General features: G+C 35.3%; 4 protein-coding genes across 4 annotated transcripts in view; 2 read left to right on the forward strand and 2 right to left on the reverse strand.

Annotated features, from left to right (window-relative positions):
* LOC104772736 (protein MIZU-KUSSEI 1-like) lies at positions 4,017–4,972 on the forward strand. Its single transcript, XM_010497317.2, has one exon. It carries the CDS (start codon positions 4,101–4,103, stop codon positions 4,815–4,817), a length of 717 nt encoding a protein of 238 aa, XP_010495619.1. The 5' UTR covers positions 4,017–4,100; the 3' UTR covers positions 4,818–4,972.
* LOC104771397 lies at positions 6,603–9,844 on the reverse strand. The gene is made up of 12 exons (XM_010495907.2): positions 9,584–9,844; positions 9,366–9,509; positions 8,961–9,044; positions 8,751–8,867; positions 8,445–8,682; positions 8,250–8,365; positions 7,835–8,157; positions 7,653–7,755; positions 7,515–7,571; positions 7,349–7,432; positions 7,127–7,243; positions 6,603–7,044 (listed from the first exon to the last, which is right to left on the reverse strand). The coding sequence occupies exons 2-12, from the start codon at positions 9,474–9,476 to the stop codon at positions 6,745–6,747; spliced, it is 1,650 nt and encodes a 549-aa protein (XP_010494209.1). The 5' UTR covers positions 9,477–9,509; positions 9,584–9,844; the 3' UTR covers positions 6,603–6,744.
* Positions 12,572–15,738, reverse strand: LOC104771398 (polyadenylate-binding protein RBP47C). Its single transcript, XM_010495910.2, has 6 exons — positions 15,266–15,738; positions 13,780–14,248; positions 13,545–13,603; positions 13,308–13,438; positions 13,112–13,208; positions 12,572–12,987 (listed from the first exon to the last, which is right to left on the reverse strand). Exons 1-6 carry the CDS (start codon positions 15,623–15,625, stop codon positions 12,817–12,819), a joined length of 1,287 nt encoding a protein of 428 aa, XP_010494212.1. The 5' UTR covers positions 15,626–15,738; the 3' UTR covers positions 12,572–12,816.
* LOC104772737 (B3 domain-containing protein At5g42700-like) overlaps positions 18,623–19,296 on the forward strand; it is a 2,198-nt gene continuing 1,524 nt past the window's right edge. The window contains exons 1-3 of the mRNA XM_010497318.2: positions 18,623–18,906; positions 18,991–19,101; positions 19,198–19,229. Coding sequence (XP_010495620.1) covers positions 18,772–18,906; positions 18,991–19,101; positions 19,198–19,229 — 278 coding nt within the window. The 5' untranslated portion in view covers positions 18,623–18,771. The remainder of the gene's footprint in view (positions 18,907–18,990; positions 19,102–19,197; positions 19,230–19,296) is intronic.

The following is a 19,296-nucleotide window of genomic DNA, read 5'->3' on the forward strand; positions in this document are numbered from 1 at the left end:
GTCTTCTGCTTGGGAACAGAATCACCTTTCTCGTCCTCTACCAAAGGAAATGACCAGCCATCCTCCACAGCAATCCAAGCTTCCACGGCAATGCTCAAAATAGTCTGCTTCACCCTGACTTTCCAGAAACCAAAACTCTCAGAGTCGAATTTCAGTAGTTTTGGTGACACATCAAAACCCAGTGATTTCTCCATACCCATGTCGCAAGATCTCACATGTTAATAAGGATAACAGAACTTTTATCAGGTGTCTGCTCTGATACCAATTATAATGGTATAAAGATACACACGGATAATCAACCCACTTGGAACTGCGCCAAACAAACGCTTCTTATTCAATCTTATACACAAACTTACGTTTCTTACAAGACTTGAATCTCAGTTCACTCTTCTATCTATCTAACACAATACCCTGTGTAGATTTTAAGAGAAACTAACACACTCTCCTTCAGGTCTTTTTTTTATGATTGCTTGAAGGTTACAAATCTCTCCACTTTATTCCCACGAGTGCTACCTTTTTTCAGGCTAGCCCTCATCTACTTATACTTGCACCAAAGATTTCTAACCTAAATCTTTGTGCATCCTAACAATAAGGAAACTATCTTTTCCGAATATCCTTATTCTCTTTCGAGATATACTCTCAATATCTTCGAGTATATCACGATTGCTTCTTCCTTCCAAATCTAATGCTTCGTCACCTTGCCGAACAATCTTGCTCCACCTCAGCACTCCATGCCACGTCAGCTAATCAGATTTCTGGGACTCTCCACAGCATCTTGTCATCGGCAGAGCTCTAATGCACTTACACATGTGTAGGTTTGGTTCTCTTAATGATAACCCATCCCCCACCCATGAACGTTTCGGGTGTGTGGTCTCCCCTCACGCGATTCCACTATCAAATTTCTTTAGCCAAAGTGTGAATTTCTATAATTTTAAAACAAGACATATGGTCCGTATTAAAATTATATTATAGCATATGTTCACATCCATGTTTCATTCGTTGCCATCGTTTTCATTAGCTTGGCCTTGACCTGTGTAGCCCCCCCTCCTTTGCTAAGTTATTGTACTCTTTTCGTTAAAAGTTATAACGCTCTCTTTTCATTGAATGTATATCATTATCTTTATCTTGGGAGTGATTTCACACATGAAAACGAAAGAAAAAACATACACACAAATAAAACATAATTATTTTTGCAGTCAACAACATGTATAATGGGTTTTCAATCTTGATAGTACTAACAAAATGATGACACTAATACAAATAATGTATTTATCAAATATAATTTATTTTAAAACTGGGAATGGTGGTATATATGATTATTATTATAATCCTACTATATTAATTGAGAAGTACAAATATGAAACTAACCTTAGAATGTGTAAAAAATTACATTCAATTGCCATTAGAAAAAATTAATTAAGCTTAATTAACTAATTAAAATAAATATAATTAATTAAAAATAAAAAAACACTTACAGATCAAATATTAAAAAATCTAAAAAAATATTTTCTCTCTCTAATAAACTATGGACGAAATTACTAATTATTTTTTTAAAAATATATATAAACCAATAAGAATTTTAAAAACTAAGATTTTATATCCAAGTATACAATACAATTATTTTAATAACTAAATTATGATTCTCTTATCATCTTTATTTTATTTTATTTACAAATTGTTTGAAATTTTCATATAATACTTATAATTAATAAAATGCATATTTTTTTCTGCATATGTTGTGATTTGAAATTTTAAAAACGAAAATATATTACTCAATGTATGAAAATGTGTGTTTTAATTTCCACATCGGCGGGTTGGTAAAACTAAATTTATATAAATGATAATTTAATATTTTTTATTTGCTCACAATTATAATATTAAAATTACTATTTTATATTTCATAAAATAATGATGCAAATACAACAAATAAACAATATAAAAATGTAATAATACATCAAAAATAAAATACTATAATATTCTAAAATAATAAGTATTCAAATAGACTAATAGATTTACATAACAATTCAAAATAAATATTATCTCAAACAAAATATATATTTTTTAAAATAAAACAATAATTTTTATTATTATATTATAAATTTTTAAAAAATGTTGATCCGTGCTTTAAGCACGGGATATATCCTAGTGTCTGTTGAAAATTGAAACCACAATGCAAAAGAAACTTGCTCACTAATAATCATAAATTCCCATTTTGGTAAGTTAGATTACCGATGAATGTCTTACGGAAGAAAAAGATGAATGTGTTACCAAATAAACTTTTTCAGATTCCCAATATCAACCAAATTTTTAAAAGGTAATACTATTAAATCTCAGTATTCTTATTTTTTTGTAATTTAATTTATAACATTTCTGTTGTTCTAAGACCACTAGCTAGGTTTACTAGTTACTACTATATAAAACGTCTTGTTTGAAACAATGCAAAAAAAAAAAAAAAAAATTTACTACTCGAAAGTCTAATAAACTATACATATGTTCCCGGATCGTTTAGTACTCCTAAAACATTTCTGAACCGTATTCTATTCGTCCCCATTTTCCTCCCCTCCCAACCAAAAGAAAATAATAAAATTCAACGTAGGACATCTTAAATAGGGCCGAAATATAGTTCGTCCCGACCATAGAAAAACCAAGACTCAAACCTAGCTATGTAAATCTCAAAAGAAAGGTTTTCTGAACTAGTGTATATACGGACTTAACCCGACCAATCTCCAGGCAACCAACATATATAACCCCAAAATTCTTTTTTTTTTTATCAGTCGTCGAAATTCTTTTAACTGGGGTTAGTGTAAATTTTTAACTTATGTGTTATTTTTATTTTATTTTAACATTTGGTTTAGTTAAAGTATGTTTGCAAAAGCGTATGAAATTAAGCACACACCATTATTAAAATGTAGAAGTTTATGAAGGTTTTATATTCAGAAAATATAAGTACACAATAACTGTCCCTTTGGAGACATCCGATAAAATTGAAAATGTAGAAAGAAAATTAGCAAGACTCTGCGCGAATTGAAAAATAATCCAAATTTATAGTATTAGTTAATAAAAAAAGTTAGCAATAACTTTTCATTAAAACATAGACTTCTGTGATACTACTGTTGGAAGCAGCGTTATGATGAGTTAATAATTCGAATAACCTGCAATGATTTTAATGTCCTAATAAGTTAAAATCCCATTAATTTTTATATACAAATCTTCGTTTTACACATGTTTATTATACATAGAAAATGTAGGTTTCTTAATTAACTCCACTATCTAGATTTACACATGTTTTTAACTTTTCCCTTTTTGTTTGTAAATACAAAATTTGGATGTAAACGTAAAACGCCGAAACTAATTGTTGATGTCCTTATCGGTCACAATTAGTTTATTTAGTTCGGTCAAAGGAAGGTCGAAGTTCTCTTTTATTTTATTGATGCCGAGGCACAAAAGACGGGTTACAACACGACTTAGACGAGTTACAAGAGCGGATGGGAATAATAGACGAGCTGACAACTCGTCGATTCCGAAGGAGTTGACTTTGAGGTCGTTGACTTCTGCTTGGACGAACTGGGGCTCTTGCACTTGTTGTACGAATTCTCCTGCTTTTTCTGTGATGCCTTTTCCCAAGGCCGTACGCCTGTATTTATAGGGAGTCGTGTCGGTTCGTCTATGTAAAAGACTATAATACCCCTCCTTTCTTTGGAGGTTTATTATAGGCTTTTACTGGACCAGACCTCTTTGTTTGGGGTGGGGATCTACCCCCAACACTAATGCTTAAAACAATCGAAACAAAATGTATTGTATGGCTTAGCTACACATGATTGTCTAAAATCATAAGCCAGAAATAAGTAACAATGTGAAATAGTGGTTTCTCCTTTTTATCTTCACACATGTCTCCAAAAACCAATTTCTTTTCTCTTTTTTTTTTTGAAAGATTCCCAAAACCAAATGACAAACCATCTTTCCTAACTTAGTACAAGACGACCCCCCCCCCCCCCAAGTATACATATATGCCTTTATATATGTGGTGTCTCTCTATATGCCTAACCTTAATTATATTCATCCACAAAATACACAATAAGAACAGCAAGCAGAGGTGAGCTATGCCGATCCGATCTAACCCCTTTTTCAATATGGATAGCTCCGCTGTGCTCTCACTTTTGCGGCACACGGGAAATTCCGTGGACTCTAAACATTCTAAGAAATCTTCTGGAAGCATCGGTGGTGGGGTTCTCAAAATGTTCAAGCTCATACCAATGCTATCATCTGGTTGCAAGATGGTTAACTTGTTAAGCCGAGGGCATCGACGACCCTTACTTAAAGACTACGCAACAACGGGAACGATATTCGGGTTTCGCAAAGGAAGAGTCTTTCTTGCAATACAAGAAGATCCCCATTGCCTACCAATGTTCATCATTGAACTCCCGATGCTGACTTCCGCGTTGCAAAAGGAAATGGCCTCGGAGACTGTGAGGATAGCGTTAGAAAGCGAGACGAAGACATCGAGGAAGAAGGTGTTGGAGGAGTACGTGTGGGGGATTTACTGTAATGGCCGAAAGATCGGATATTCGATAAGGAGAAAGAACATGAGTGAGGAAGAAACGTATGTGATTGATGCACTGAGAGGTGTTTCTATGGGAGCTGGAGTGTTACCATGCAAGAACCAATATAATCAAGAGACAGAAGGAGAAATGACTTATATGAGAGCTCGATTCGATAGAGTGATTGGTTCTAAAGACTCTGAAGCATTGTATATGATCAACCCTGAAGGTAGTGGTCAGGGCACAGAGCTTAGTATCTACTTTCTCAGGTCTCATTAACTGTTTGTTACACTTTTCTTTTTGACGTCCTTTTTACTATGTTTTTAAATCTACATAGTTACAAATGGTGATTGAATATTTTGTAAGAAATGTAATATCTCTACTAAATTAGTTGATGATTTTTCTAAATGGGGAACTTTTTCATTGAGCAATTATTAAAGTATGTAGAAAAAGGAAGTAGTTGATGAGAGCTTCCCTGTGGGTTGTGGACCATAGTTAAGGCTACGGCTAAGTGTTCATCCTTTTTCCATAGGTACCTCTCTTACGAAAAGGCTACAAAAAGCTACAATATAAAAACACTTTTCTGGATAATTAATATATAGGAAAAGACATGAATGTTGATCATGATTTATATCCTAATGGTGTAGTACATGGGTTCAAACCGGTATATTTCCTGTTATTTTATGAAAAAAAAATGAATATTCACTTGTATGATTTGTATCAACGAAGAGTTAGACATATTTATAAAACTTAGTAAATACGTAACAAAGAAACTTGCACCGACATTCACACTAATTTTAAATCTTCTAGAAGACGAGGTATTTAGTAATCTAGATCTAGTACATGTTATTTAACATACAATACAATATAGCCATATGCTTAACTATTTACGTATACTTTTTATTAATAACTTATTTGTACATGTTTCATTACATCCTATATTATTGTCACTATGAGATAAACTAGACAAATTAATGACGTTAATTATAAGTACAAATCGGGGGTTAAAATAGCATTTCACCCTGTTTAGCCAATGCGGTAACAGAACGGCCCATATAAGCAAGGTCACATTTCACTAGGGCGTGCGAGATGTGCGACGGTATGAGTCCCAATGATAAATGAAGGCTAATACTGTACTCTTTTTTCACTTGAGAAAAGAGAAGAAAATATAGAAAAACTAAAACAATACAGTCAATACTTCTTTAAGTTAAATTTCACAAATGGATTATTTAAAAGAACATATGTTTCTTGTTTTTCTATGTTGACATCTACTTGATAATAAAGATGTCTACTTCCGCCACATAATTATAGTATTAATATTTTGAAGTCTATATAATTATCTAACGAGTTATATATTGATGTATGTTGTATAAGTGTTTTACTACACTCCGTTTAATCCAGCTTAAACGAAAAATACACCGAATAATCTGTGAACTTGACCCAAAAATGTAAGTCTGATGAGTTCGGCACTGACCTAACAAAGAGAAAATATGAGATCGAATCCAAGAGAATATACAACCAATCGTAAAAATAACATATTATCCCTTAGAAATATGGAAATCATACATATTCTAGAATGACTATCTCTTCATATAAATAGAGAGACGCCTCTTTGAAGATCAGGGAAATCTCTCATGAGAATTTGACGAAGACCTAAACACCTATTTGGTAACATAAACTACGAATGGTTTGAGACGTAGACAACCTCCACAATTTCGAGAAAAAACTTAAACTTACTCTCAAGATTGTTAGAATGTTCTTATAATCTTTGAGCTTAAGTCATCATTAAAGAAATTCGCTTTCTTGATTCCCTTATAAAATTCCGTAAATCAATTATGTGCTGTACTCGCACATATGTAAATACCAAATGAATATATTTTCATAAGCTCATGCAAAAACTAATTAACATGTTACATTTTGACTCACATCATAAGTTGGTACATTTTTGCTTTTAAAAAAAAAATCTAATAACAACTCTTGCAATTTCCATTTACTTAATTACTTTTTCATTTCTTGCCATCTATCTACTAGCTTACAAATGATGTGGGTTGGAAACGAGCACAAAACTAAACCGAACACTATAATTTCAATTTCTCCTTATTTGTTAAACCGAACACTATAATGATGTACATTTTCTGTTGACGCAAACAAGAATCTAAAGACTACTAAAAGAGAGAAAACAAACCGCCTTAACAAACAAATATTTTCAGATGGCAAAAAGGTATCTAAAAGTGAAGTCATAAGGGACAATACGGACAAGAGTAGAAGGGGGCTGAGACATCCCTTGCTGAAGACAGTTGAGAGCATCTTTTCTCAACTCAGTAGGCAACTGAAGGCAAATCCAATCAAGCAATGATCCAGTGTCCTTTGCAAAGTCATGACTATACCAATCCATCAGTTTTGGCATCCCCATTTTCGCCACGGATATCCCCACCGATGCTTCCAAATACTCTCTTTTCGCCACCTCCAATTCATCCTCTACTTTACCAGCAGTGTACACCCGTACCTTCATTACATTTCACCTCAGTCGTCATTTAGTTTTGGAACATATTAAGAAGTATAGTAATATGATAGAAACATATACTTACAGCGGGTGAGGACCAACTACCACATGAGAGAGCAAATGTTACAAGTGGCTCTGACAATTCCAAACCAAATTTACTCCTCGCTGCCATTTCATTTTTCTTTGAACTCTTAGGGGAAATCTGGTAGGTCAAGCCAGAGAAAGTATAAGCAAAAAAATCACCAATAGATTATAATGACAACTCTAGCTAGAGAAAGGAAAGGGACCAGCGAACAAAAAGTTTTACATATTTTGAGTGATAAGGTAAGCGGAGGATGAAGTGTTCGATCGTGAATGCGTTGAGAGAGTGGCCTCCCACATTTATAGTCGCCTACAAGCACAAGGGACCATCTCAATTAGAAACATTGTTATCTTTTCATTTTCCATGTAGAAAAATATAATCTTAGACATACCTTTCGCATTAGTGTCACCATATCAGGGCTCTCTGGTATTCCATGTTTAAGGAAACCCTAATGTTTCAATAATGTAATACTTAGTTAATAACCTCAAGATAATGTAACATTTTCATATAGATATTGGTTAGTGCTTACATTCATCATGCAGCTGTTATAAATGTTAATCCAGAAAGCTAACTTCTCCTGCTGATGATTAAGTTTCTGCAAGTTGACTGAAGAAAGTTTTCCAAGCAAACGTCTGAAAAGAAAAAATAATCGATGAACACACACAAAATCAACTTTCATTTTTAACGTAGGATTTTTCAAACCGTGCTTACTTCAGTTGGCGGATGAGAAACAAAGAAGAACTTGACGACGTTGTTCTATATCGGTTTACTGAAGCTGCCTCAACATCATTAAAATTCTTATATGGACCAATATTTCTTCTTTGAAAGCTGGTGCAAGTTCCATAAGGATCCCTGAATGTCGTATCTTTATTGTTTTCTTGAGATTTTGTAACTGCGGCTTTCTTTAATGAGTCCATTCTCATGAAAATGTTAGACAAACACTTAACAAGATCCTCCGAAATTTTATTTGGATCGTCAGCGCCACCATAATACCTCGTCTCTGCACTTGCTTTGCTATGCCTATGACTTTCATGCTGTATTCATGCAAGTAAACTGAAATCTTTATTTGAAAATAAGAAAAAAAAACAAAACAATGCAAAGATGGAGACTATTATTATGTATGTACCTCTAGTTTCTGAGCATCTAAACTCTTATTCAATTGTGTATGAGAAATTGTCATTTTCTTCACCGGTGTTTTGATAGAATTAGCACTCAACTTGTTCTCTTTACCCCTCCGACTCTCTGAAAAGGAAACAGTAGCATATATCATATATCAGTTTAAATCACACCAAGACACCTGCGTAGAACCCTATAAGCTCACCTGAAACAGAACACGGTTCCCGCGAAAGAGGTGATTCAGAATCTATAGCTTTACTTGAAGCTGACTTGGATTTGTTCTGCCAATGCTTAGGCAAATCAGCCGAGCATTTCAAGATTGCTATCAATGAAGACGTAGAAGCTGCTTCTTGATACAATTCTTGTCTACAATGCACAATATGTTCTTCTAACCGAACCATTTCCTCTTCGAGAACAGCCACTTCTGCAAGTAACTCCAAAATCTACAAGAAGAACCAAAAATCAATCCCAGTTGTAAAGAAGATTTAGAGGGAAAAGAAATGGTACTAACCGATGGAGGTAGAAACGGAGGAAGACGGGGAAGTGCTCCAAGAGGTCTGTTAAATGCTCTTTCCATTGCTCGGTGTATATTCTCTTCAAGTCTCAGCTTCTTCCTCAGCTTTTCAACCTTTTAAAACCAAAGAAAATCTATAAACTCAGTGTATTGACTATTGATTGATCATAACTGAAAACAAAAAAACACTCGAAAAAAAGCGGTTACATCTTGTTGCAGAGCAATTAACTTCTCTCGATTTAAGGCCTTTCGGTTTACAACACCATTTTCACCACCTTTCAATTTCTTCCCCTGCATCAATTATTCAGCTCATGGTCAGACCAACTTCACAGCATACTAATGGATCTAAATTTCTTGACAATATCAAAACCAGACAAGACACAAATTTTTTTAAAAATTCTATAATATAAAAAATGAAAAGTCCACGGAGATTGCATAGGATTCCATAGAAGAATCTCAAGAACTTTATTTTTCCAAGATTTTTTTTCAAGATCATAACAAAAACAAAACAAAACGAAAATCTAGATTCACGTTTTGTTTGAATCTAACAATTGAATTACACCAAGTGGACAAAAAAAAAATGGATCAAAACGATTAAGATTCCTCACTCACAATTTTCGTATTTGCAGTTGACTGATTTGTTCGGCCTCTTGTATAACTACTACTACTACTAGTACTACTGCTACTACTGTTGTTGCTGCTGCTGCTGCTACTCATCATCATCTTTCGTCTCCGAATCAAAAAAAAAAAAAAAATCTGTAGAATCCAAAATTCAAACAAATAAATCACAGAGCAAGGAAAAAGAACATTGAACCACAATTCAAAATTACCTTATGAAGAAGAAATTGTAAATTACGGGCTTTCGGATCAGCGAGGTAGTGTGATGATGATCATTCTGAATTTGAAAAGTTTGAAAATTACAGAATGGTACAGCTGGAACGTCGAATCACCTTTGTTATGTAGAGAGAAGTGTATAAATAATTTTTTAGATGGAGACAAGTCCAGACGATGAAGATTTGGTGATGTTTCGTCTTCAGCTTCGGTGAGTTTTTTTTCCTGATTTGTTTATTATTGAGAGCTCAAAAAAAAAATAAGTGAGGGATATCGAAAGGAGCGGTGAATGAAACGGTCGCTTAATTTGACATTTTAGGTAATTTATGTAAAAGTTACAAATCATATGTTATTCAATCATGAATTTTAAAAAGTCTTCTGAAATCTACCGTTATTGAACTGATGATTTAAAAATTTACTTTAAAATCAACTGTTATTCAAAACAGTTTGTGGATTTGGATTTTAATAAGTTTTAGGGATTCTGAAGGATTTGAGAGGATTTGTTTAGTTAAAAATATAGAAATTCAAATCTCATGGTTTTAGGTAGAATTTGAAAGAACATAAATCATATCAACTTCCCTAAAATCTATCAAAATTTCAAATTTCCTAAATCCTTCAAAATCATTGTTTCAATACACCCCCCCTCCCCTCCGACATCAAATTGTTTTTTTATCAGTATACTAATAATACTTTTTTCCCTCTACTTAATAAGAAGTTGAGAATTAGATTAACATTGAGATGAGAATAAAATGATTTAGGGGAACTTATATGCTGGATTTAATTTCAAAATATGCGAAAACAAACTACAGTATGAAATAAAGACAAAGTTGTAAAATGGAGTAACATTTTTTGTTAAACAATATAAACAAAAGAAAATTGTTATGTAAATACTCTGCAATACCAATAAAATAATTATGGTTTGATTGGTAGGTTAAAGAAAAAGAAACTAGTATTATAATTGGTAACTATAGATTCTCAAATACACGTTACCATTGCCTTTTTAGAAAAATAATATTGTAGTTACATTTATGGTTTGATAATCACAGTTTTGTTGATTTGACCCCAAAAAACAAGAAACAAAAATCAATGTGTCAAAGTGATTATGAGATTTTTTTGGCCGTTACGTAAATGATAATGTCAAAAGAAAAGTCGATGTGGATTAATGGTTTAGCTTAAGTCAATCTCTTGGTAGAATAGATTCGAAACTGGTTTGGAATGAACTAACCCGGCAAAAGAGAGAGTAAGGTGTTTGAGGTGTTAAGATGAAGTGAACACAACGATGGTTGAACACGACTTGACACAATTGTAAGACACATGTGTGACGTGGAGAACAAAAGGGAAGCACACAAAAAGAGGGAAGCATCATCATAAATGGAAACCGCCGCTAGAAGCTTTCATGCGAACATTTTTTTTGTGTTTTTGGTTAAAGGAACATTAAATACAATCTCCACAATATTATTTTCTCATCGTTAAAACGTAAAACTAGTTTCAAACTCCTGTTTACACACTATCTTTAGTTTGTTCGCAATCGAGACTGGCAAAGCATATTAGTATTACTATTACATAAGCTTCTGTTGTGTTGACTTGTCTCTTTTGAAAATTATGTTCATACCATAACAACACCTCAAATAAGTTCTTTTGTTTTAGATACTGATGATTGATACAACTATACTATACATTTCTACCTAATCGGGCCGTTTCTTTTTGGCTTAAAGAATCTTCCACTAAATGTTACTTTTTTCTCTATTGAATATAATTATGAACTGAGATGTTGGTAATCTAACTACTATATACACCACATGCACTATAAATTAAAATACTAGTATAAATATGTTTAAATACAAAAAGAAGTATTATGGGAAAGAGAGATCGATAGATCCGTACAGAAAATAATGAGGAGGGGAGGTGTGGGCATGTGTTTCAACCATCATGAGTGAACGTGGTGCGGTGGATTTAAACCTTTTCGTTTCTTCTGCATTTGTGTGTCGTTAAAACAAATCTTATGTGTCAATTTAATTTTTGTTTATTTTATAGATCCAATTGATATTTATGTTAGGAACATGGATCGGTGTGTGTTTTATCTCGATCGACATCACAAGATAAGATCTTGACCAAGCACTGATAACAACGACCAAATTATTTATGCAAAGTTTGATTTAATTAATATATATGTTAAGTTTAATGTTTTAGCTAAAGAACGTTCTAAATTATGTTTTTACAACTCTGTAATAGTCAGAAGTGGATTATTGCTTTATCATTCTTGCACACAAAACACTTCTGAACAAAACTCAGTCTCAAAGAAGCTGCCCCTTCGTTCTAAGCGATTCTCGTATTGAGATTTATACAACGTAACTTAATGAGTAAAATTACATGATTCACATCAACACCTTTTGACTTTAGCTTTTGATACGATGTTGACGTGGCAGTTGAGCCGGCAGAGTGAAGACTAAAGAGAGACTGCGATTGTAGCAGATGGTTTGCTGTTATGGATGTCTTCCTTAACTAGCTATAGAGATGTTTGTATTTTTCCTCATGCTTAATGTTGTATGTCGTCGGAACACGGAAGTGTCAGACATGAGAGATGAGACCTTCGTATCTGATCGCCATGAGATCGTGAGAAAGCTTCAGATTAGGATCTGGTTATAGTTCTGCATCTTATGTAATAGGTGTTGGCAGAAGAGAATAAAGAGGATACGGTTCTGAAACCTAACATTTGGTGCAGTAAGCTACACAGGTTTCAGGAAATGTCTGGCGCTTATGTGTTTTTAGGATTTATGAAACCCCATCCACGGCTTCAAAGACAACACTTCTGAGTTCCGAATCAACCACTCACGATTTACAGTATGTAGTAAATGGGTGTCTTCACTTACCTTGTAGTGTTTGGTGTTATGTTAAGCTTTTTTTTTGGTTATCACTTAAAGCCTAATGATAAACTAATCGTGTTCAAGACTATTGTAACTCACTACTCACTAGTATGAGAAACCACATAAAAAGCAGGACTTATCAAAAGCCCAATCATCGACCACTTAAAGTTCCATAATATAAGCATCTGACAAATCAAATCGAATCAATCAATCCAATCAAAATCCCTAAATAAAAATTAAGTAGCACTATGGTTTTATCAAAATTCATTGCCCAGGGAGCTAAACCAAGGAGAGAGGATAGAGAGAGAGAGAAGAAGAAAGACAATTCTTGTTGTCTTGATACCTACTAACTTCTTTTATTGTTCTTCTCAGCTTACTTGTTGTTGCTGATGACCACCGTAAACCGGATAACCTCCATAAGGTGCAGCAGCATACATTCTCTGGTCAACATGTGGCGGTACCATGTATCCATAACCATTGTAAAATTGTCCTCCATAGTATGGGTGGTCAACCCAATGCTCTGCATACTCACCTCTAGGCTGAAAAAAGCACCAATACATCTTTGGTCAGAGATTAGAAGAAACTACGTCGGATCATATAAACCAAACCGAAATGACTATCCAACAATGTAAATAGTAGTAACGCAGGATATAGCAGAGTTACCTGTTTATTGCCAGTATTATGACCCCAAGAAAGGCGAACAGTTTGTTTACCAATCAGAGACCCATTTAATTTCCCTAAAGCCTCCTCTGCATTTTCTCTGCAACAATGTCAAGTACCAATATCAAATCAGGTGACATGTCAAGGAATAGAGAGTCAACATCCACATTCATAGCTTCAGTGCTGCATAAATGTTTACCTGTTCACAAACTGAATGAATCCACATCCTCTGCCAATAGGTATCTTGACAGAGACTATTTCACCAAAAGCAGCAAAAGGTTGTCTAAGATCTTCGTCTGTGACACTAGAATCAAGTCCTCCAACAAATATCTGCAATATAAACATGCAAGGATAAAGATCATACCCATCTTTCCACAGTCACAACCAAGACAAAACAGGGAAACCAAGGAGACAGATACAAGGAAAAAGAAATTACTGTTGTGTTCAATGATTCCCCATCATGTCGAGGCAAGCCACCATTCGACATATACCCACCTGCAAAGTCCAAACAAATATTAAGAGACTGGAAAGGTACTGGAAGTAACAAGAACATGTTCCTCACAAGTCACAAGCAAGTGTTGATTAAAGATGAAATGCAAGTACTCAGGACACAACCATTAGATACAAAACACATGGTTTGGTAAGGAAAGATAAAAGATCAGACAATATACCTTGTTGGTGATAACCACTTGGCTTCCTAGGGGTTGCAGGACCAATTCGCATAGCGCGGCTACAACATTTCACGCCATTCATCTCCAACATAGCTTTGCTCCTCTCATTTTCATCTCCAAATCTCACAAATCCATATCCCTTTGATCGACCAGAGATGCCATCCATGACAACTTTTGCATTCTTGACAGATGGATATTTCTCAGAAAATAGTTTTTCCAACAAAGTATCAGTGACTTCTGGCGCTAAGTCTCCCACAAAAATCGAGAGATCAGGACCACTCTCTAAACGCTTTTCACCGGTGCTAAAACTAGCCCAGTTTAAACGGAAAGGTTGCTCGGCATTTATCATAGTTTCACCATTGAATTCCTGCAACACCTTCTCCGCAACATCGTGGGAAACAAACTCCACAAACCCATAGCCTTCAGACCTACCAGTGTGCTTATTGCGGATAACCTTAACCGACGAAATCTACATCATAACAAGTAAGCACAATATGAAACAAGATCCAGAAAAAATAGAGTCGATGCAAAATAACCATAAAACATGCTTCAAGTGATAACATTAAAGATTAAAGAATGAAAATGAACTCGAATTCTGTGACACCATAAACAATTCACTGGACAGTTTCAGTATCAATAGAATTCACATCAGCAAAACCCTCCAAAGAGTCATACTTATGGGTGACAAAGATACACAGGACAACAGGTGGAAGTCTAACAAAGATACAAAAACACCGAACTTGCAAAAGTTAAACACGTCAAAAAGAAGATTTAATTAGCATATAACCCTCAGACATATTTAGAGAGGGAGATGGACTCGAGTACTGTGACACCAAAATAGGCCATTCACTGGACACTCTCAATATTATTATTATTATACATTACAGCAGCAAAAACCTTCAAAGAGTGATACTTTATGCTGACAAAGATACACAACTGGTGGAAGCAACCAAGAATTAACAACATTGTATGTATTCTAAGAAAAGGTACCAAAAACATCAAAACTGCAAAAGTCAACACATAAGAAACGAAGACTTGGATAACATATCATACTCAGACAAATAGAGAGACGAAAGTAGACTAGAGTACTGTGACACCATAGACCATTCACTAGGTACTTTCATGAAAACAAATTTCTTAAAGAATCATACTTTATCCTGAGAAATTAGACAACTTTAGCAAACTAAGATACACTAAACAACTAGTGGTAAGCAACCAAGCTATACTAACATCAATATTGCAAAAGTCAACACATAAAAAATCAAAACTTTAGGTAGCTTTCGTAACAGAGGTTTTTGGTAACACTAAGCAGAGATAAGAGAAGAGTGAAACCAGACCTGGCCGACAGAGAAAACACATCAAGATACACTAAACAACTAGTGGAAGCAATACTAACATCAATATTACAAAAGTCAAAAACACAGAAAAACCAAAAATTTGAACAACTTTAGTAACAGAGTCGAGAGAAAAAAGAGTGAAACCAGACCTCTCCAGAAGAAGAAAAGGCAGAATTAAGATAATTCTCATCCATCCAATGAAGCAAATCACCAACCCAAATAGTCTTATTCTCAGTATTCGAAGCATTCTGATGCTTGTTACCACGAGACTGATGATGGTGGTGATGGTGCGGGTGATAAAACGGATGATGAGGGTGAAGATGGTGATGATAAGGAGGATAAGGAGGTGGCGCATACATCATGTGATGTGGCATTACCATAGGAGAAGGGTACCTCATCCCTTTCCATTGTGGTGGTGGCGGCGGCGATGTTGTTATCCGTTGGTTCTCGTCATCAACCACCGTGGTTGTTGTTTCTGGAGATTGAACCTTGGTGGTGGTGTCTGCCATTATTGTGGTGGTTTCGTGTGGTTGGAATTAGTGGCGGAATTAGGGGTTTTTTTTGCTATATATGTTTCAATGCAAAAGTGCAAAGACGCGGCTTTGATACTCTTGTGTTGCCCTAGTTAGGTTTATATGACTTGGTTTGTGTATGTCACAAACATTAGGGATTTGATTGATGATTCATCTTTCGTCTAATCTTGACCGTGCGATTAGATTCCACGCACGTTCTATTCCCACTTTTTACGCGCTCACTCGCCCTCAAGATTGATACTTATTGCTGTTTTGTAGTGTGTGTATCCTCCTAATTCCTAAGTGCTACCGGTTTTGTTTGATTATTATTCGGTTTAGACTAGGCTAGTTTAGAAATTAGAGTTGGTAATAACCACTTAGGATGATAGCCCTAGTAACCTCTAAGGCTCTAACCAAGTTTAGTTTTCGGTTTTTGTTCAACTTCGCTTTTTTATGGTTTTCGGTTCTATCAAAAGTAGAAATCAGTTTAAACTTTAAACTATTTGTAATTTGGTTTAGTTTTGGTTTCGCTTAATAAATTTTGGTTTGGTATGATTGGCCTTCAATTTACACTTGATTTATTTTAGTAATGGCAAGTTCAAATTATCTTGAAGGAAAAGTAAGACTACTCTCTCTCTCCTCTCTTTTTTCTCTCCACCTTCTCTCTAAAAACCTAAACCTAGATCTCGAGCCGCCGTCTCTCCGGTTGCCCTTCCGGCACCGGAGAGGGCTTTTGTTCCCCTTTTTTCTTAGCTGATTCTTCTGTCATCGTCGCTCTCTCTGTGAGGTGGTCCTTCGTCTCCAATCTGGTTCTCTTGTTGGTGGTTTCCGGTGATGTCTCGGCGCGTGAAGCGGAGTCTTTTTGGAGGTGTCTGCTAGTGAAGGCTCGGCGGACTTGCTTGAGGACGGCAGCGTTTTTCGTGGCTGGACTTGGCAGATCTGGGTGGAAGACTTTGTGTGTTGGGACTCGCAGACGGTTTCGTTGGCTTTGGTGAGAAGTGAGAGCCGTGGCTTTTCTTCGGTGAGCTCCGGTGGTCAGATCTGGTGTTTCTCTCACTGGAACTTGACTTCTCTCCGTCTAGTCGAGACATTACTTCTCAGTTCGGGGTTGACTTCTTTGACAGGTAAGATTGGGCGGATCTTCATTGCGGGTCTTGGATCTACAAGGGGAAGGCAGTGGTGGGTGGTTTGCATCTCCAGCAACAGAGGCGTGGTATTGTCTTCCTCTGATGCAACTGTGGCTACGGTTTTGGATGGTCAGGAAGCTTCTAGATCAAGCCGCGTTTGGTCACGGTGGAGCTTTCCCTTGGTTCACCCATCCGCCAGAAGCTGCAGTTGCAGCGGAAGTCGGAGGAGGGCAGGAGGGTATTGTTGCATTGTTGCGGTGGTTAACCTAGATGTTTGACATCCTTAGGGGCTATCATGGGTTTCGGTTTATGGAGGTTGGATTGAGCCATCATCCTCTGTAAATCACCATGACTTTGTGTCCACCAGACCGAATTGAAGCAAACCTACCTGGAGGTTGTGGTGGTTGCCAGAGCTGGAAGAGGCGTGTTAGATCTGAGTGAGCGGGTTGCTAGGCACGGGACCTGTCTTCGCAGAGCCTGTCATTGGTGGTTTGAACTTGTCGGAGGATCTGTAGCGGGTCAAGCCGTACACCGGAGAAGAATCTGAGACAGAGTTTGGTTGCGGATGTCAAGGGTTTCGATTTGGTGTATCCGCCGCAAAGCCGTGGATCCTGCAACTACCGGCGTTCCTGTTCAAGCTTCTGTTTCAGGTCATTCAGCAGGATCCGATCGTTTTTCCGGCGAAGGCATCGACCGCCATTTCCCCTTTTTTGTAACTGCTGGACCTTTGTAATTAGTTTCAAGGCCGAGCCCATTAATGGGAGGCCCATTATTATTATTAATATTAATAGAAAAGTTTTAAAAAAAAATTAAAAAGTTCAAATTATCTTAGATTCTTAGTTGGTAGTTCACGTGATCACGACATGTACTATGTCCATCCATTAAGATATTTTAATTAGAAAACACATAAAACTACTAAATTATAATATTTCAGAAAAAAAAATATTATAAGGAAATTATACAATTTTATTACTATAAAAAATAATAAAGTATATTACTGATTCTAAAAAAAAAGTATTTTTCTTAAACATATTTTTTTAAAAATATAAAGAAATTGTTAGAAATACTCTTTCGTAGATACTCTTTTTAAAAAATATTTTTTTTGGTCATATTCATTTTTGTCCTCTTATATACAGCTAGAATATGTTAAATTAATTTTTAAAATATGATTTTGAGGAGTATGATTTAAAATTTGTCATTTTTTATATAGAAAGTGTATAGAAGAAATGGTATTTTTGCAAATGCCTTATATAATTTTACGTAAAACGAATATTTTCGTCACTATATTTCTGAAAGTTTTTAAAAAAAATAAATTGATGGTAACATTTGTCTTAAATTAATTATTTTGAAATTAAGTGATAGTAACATTTTTTTTCTTGAAATTTGGTTGTAGATAGGTGTGGGCATATTATCCAGACCCGAATACAGGGTCTACTTCGGGTCGTGTTCGGATATTGTATAAAACCCGATCGAGTGAGGGATTTGAATCCAAAACCTTGAATATTTAAGAGTGCATCTTTAACCATTTTGCCATCTTAGTTTCTCTGTTCTATTGTGAAACGTTTAATATTTATATATATACAAGTGTTCTAAAATTTATTAACAATAAAAATTAGTTTATTTTTTTTGGTTTGTTTGAATTCGGATAAACCTGAATTACCCGAACCCTAACAGATAATACCCGAATCCGATCCAATAGTATAAAAAACTCGAACGAGTTCTATATATCTAAAACCCGAAAACCCGAATGCACTATTGGCCGTTTATTTATCTCTAAAGAGTAAAGATCATTGTTCCTCAGTCCATAGCCCACGATAAGGCCCAAACATTTGTTTTGTTTTGGTAGAATCTTTCTTTTGACTCTTGATATTTTTTTGATGGAACTCAACTCAGTACCCCCACAAATTCAAATCACTGAGCTCCGAACGGTCAGTTAGTGTTTTTGCTTCATTTCAGAGAAGAGGAAAAAAAAAAACAGAGTTGAGTTTCTCTCTGAAGAAGAAAACCCAAAAAAAAATGGTGGTCGCGAAACAATCAAATTACGAAGAGTTTCGTCTGAAAAGAGTGGAAGAGAACAAGAAACGAATGGAAGCTCTGAATCTTCCAAAGCTCAGTCGAAATCTCAATCCCACTTCTCTCAAGACTTCCCCAGTTTTGAATCCTTTCTCTTTCACATATATAATCCATTACAAATCATCGGTTGTGTTAATTTAAAGTCTTTTGTGTTGACAACAGATGAAGAAGAGATGTATTCCTCGGACACCAGAGAAGGCTGAGAAGCAGATGGTGATTGTCCGTAGATCTAGCCGTCTCTCTAATTCTTCTTCTACTCCTGTTTACAGAGAAGCAAGTCTTCTTGATCCTTGGTTTTTTTTGTTCTTCTTTTTCTTGAATTTTAGGGTTTTAGCTCGTTTTATGAATTTGGGGTTCTTGTTTTTGCAGGTTGATCTCCAACGAGTTCAGAATCGCAGAAGGTAAAATTGCATAAAGATCTGATCTTTTTCATCTCTAAAGATCTGATCTTTTTGAAATTGTACAACT

The sequence above is a fragment of the Camelina sativa genome, chromosome 20 (genome assembly GCF_000633955.1).
Source record: "Camelina sativa cultivar DH55 chromosome 20, Cs, whole genome shotgun sequence".
Taxonomy (NCBI): domain Eukaryota; kingdom Viridiplantae; phylum Streptophyta; class Magnoliopsida; order Brassicales; family Brassicaceae; genus Camelina; species Camelina sativa.

What these genes read in the sequence shown, in the direction of transcription:
- LOC104772736 (XM_010497317.2), top strand. Translation starts at nt 4,101, where the DNA reads ATGCCGATCCGATCTAACCCCTTTTTCAATATGGATAGCTCCGCTGTG.
- LOC104771397 (XM_010495907.2), bottom strand. Translation starts at nt 9,476, where the DNA reads ATGATGATGAGTAGCAGCAGCAGCAGCAACAACAGTAGTAGCAGTAGT. An exon ending in TGGTGACACTAATGCGAAAG is followed by an intron (nt 7,433 to 7,514) that starts GTATGTCTAAGA and finishes TTGTGCTTGTAG; the next exon opens with GCGACTATAAATGTGGGAGG. An exon ending in GTAGTTGGTCCTCACCCGCT is followed by an intron (nt 7,045 to 7,126) that starts GTAAGTATATGT and finishes AATGTAATGAAG; the next exon opens with GTACGGGTGTACACTGCTGG.
- LOC104771398 (XM_010495910.2), bottom strand. Translation starts at nt 15,625, where the DNA reads ATGGCAGACACCACCACCAAGGTTCAATCTCCAGAAACAACAACCACG. An exon ending in CCTTTTCTTCTTCTGGAGAG is followed by an intron (nt 14,249 to 15,265) that starts GTCTGGTTTCAC and finishes GTTATGATGTAG; the next exon opens with ATTTCGTCGGTTAAGGTTAT. An exon ending in TTCATTCAGTTTGTGAACAG is followed by an intron (nt 13,209 to 13,307) that starts GTAAACATTTAT and finishes ACATTGTTGCAG; the next exon opens with AGAAAATGCAGAGGAGGCTT.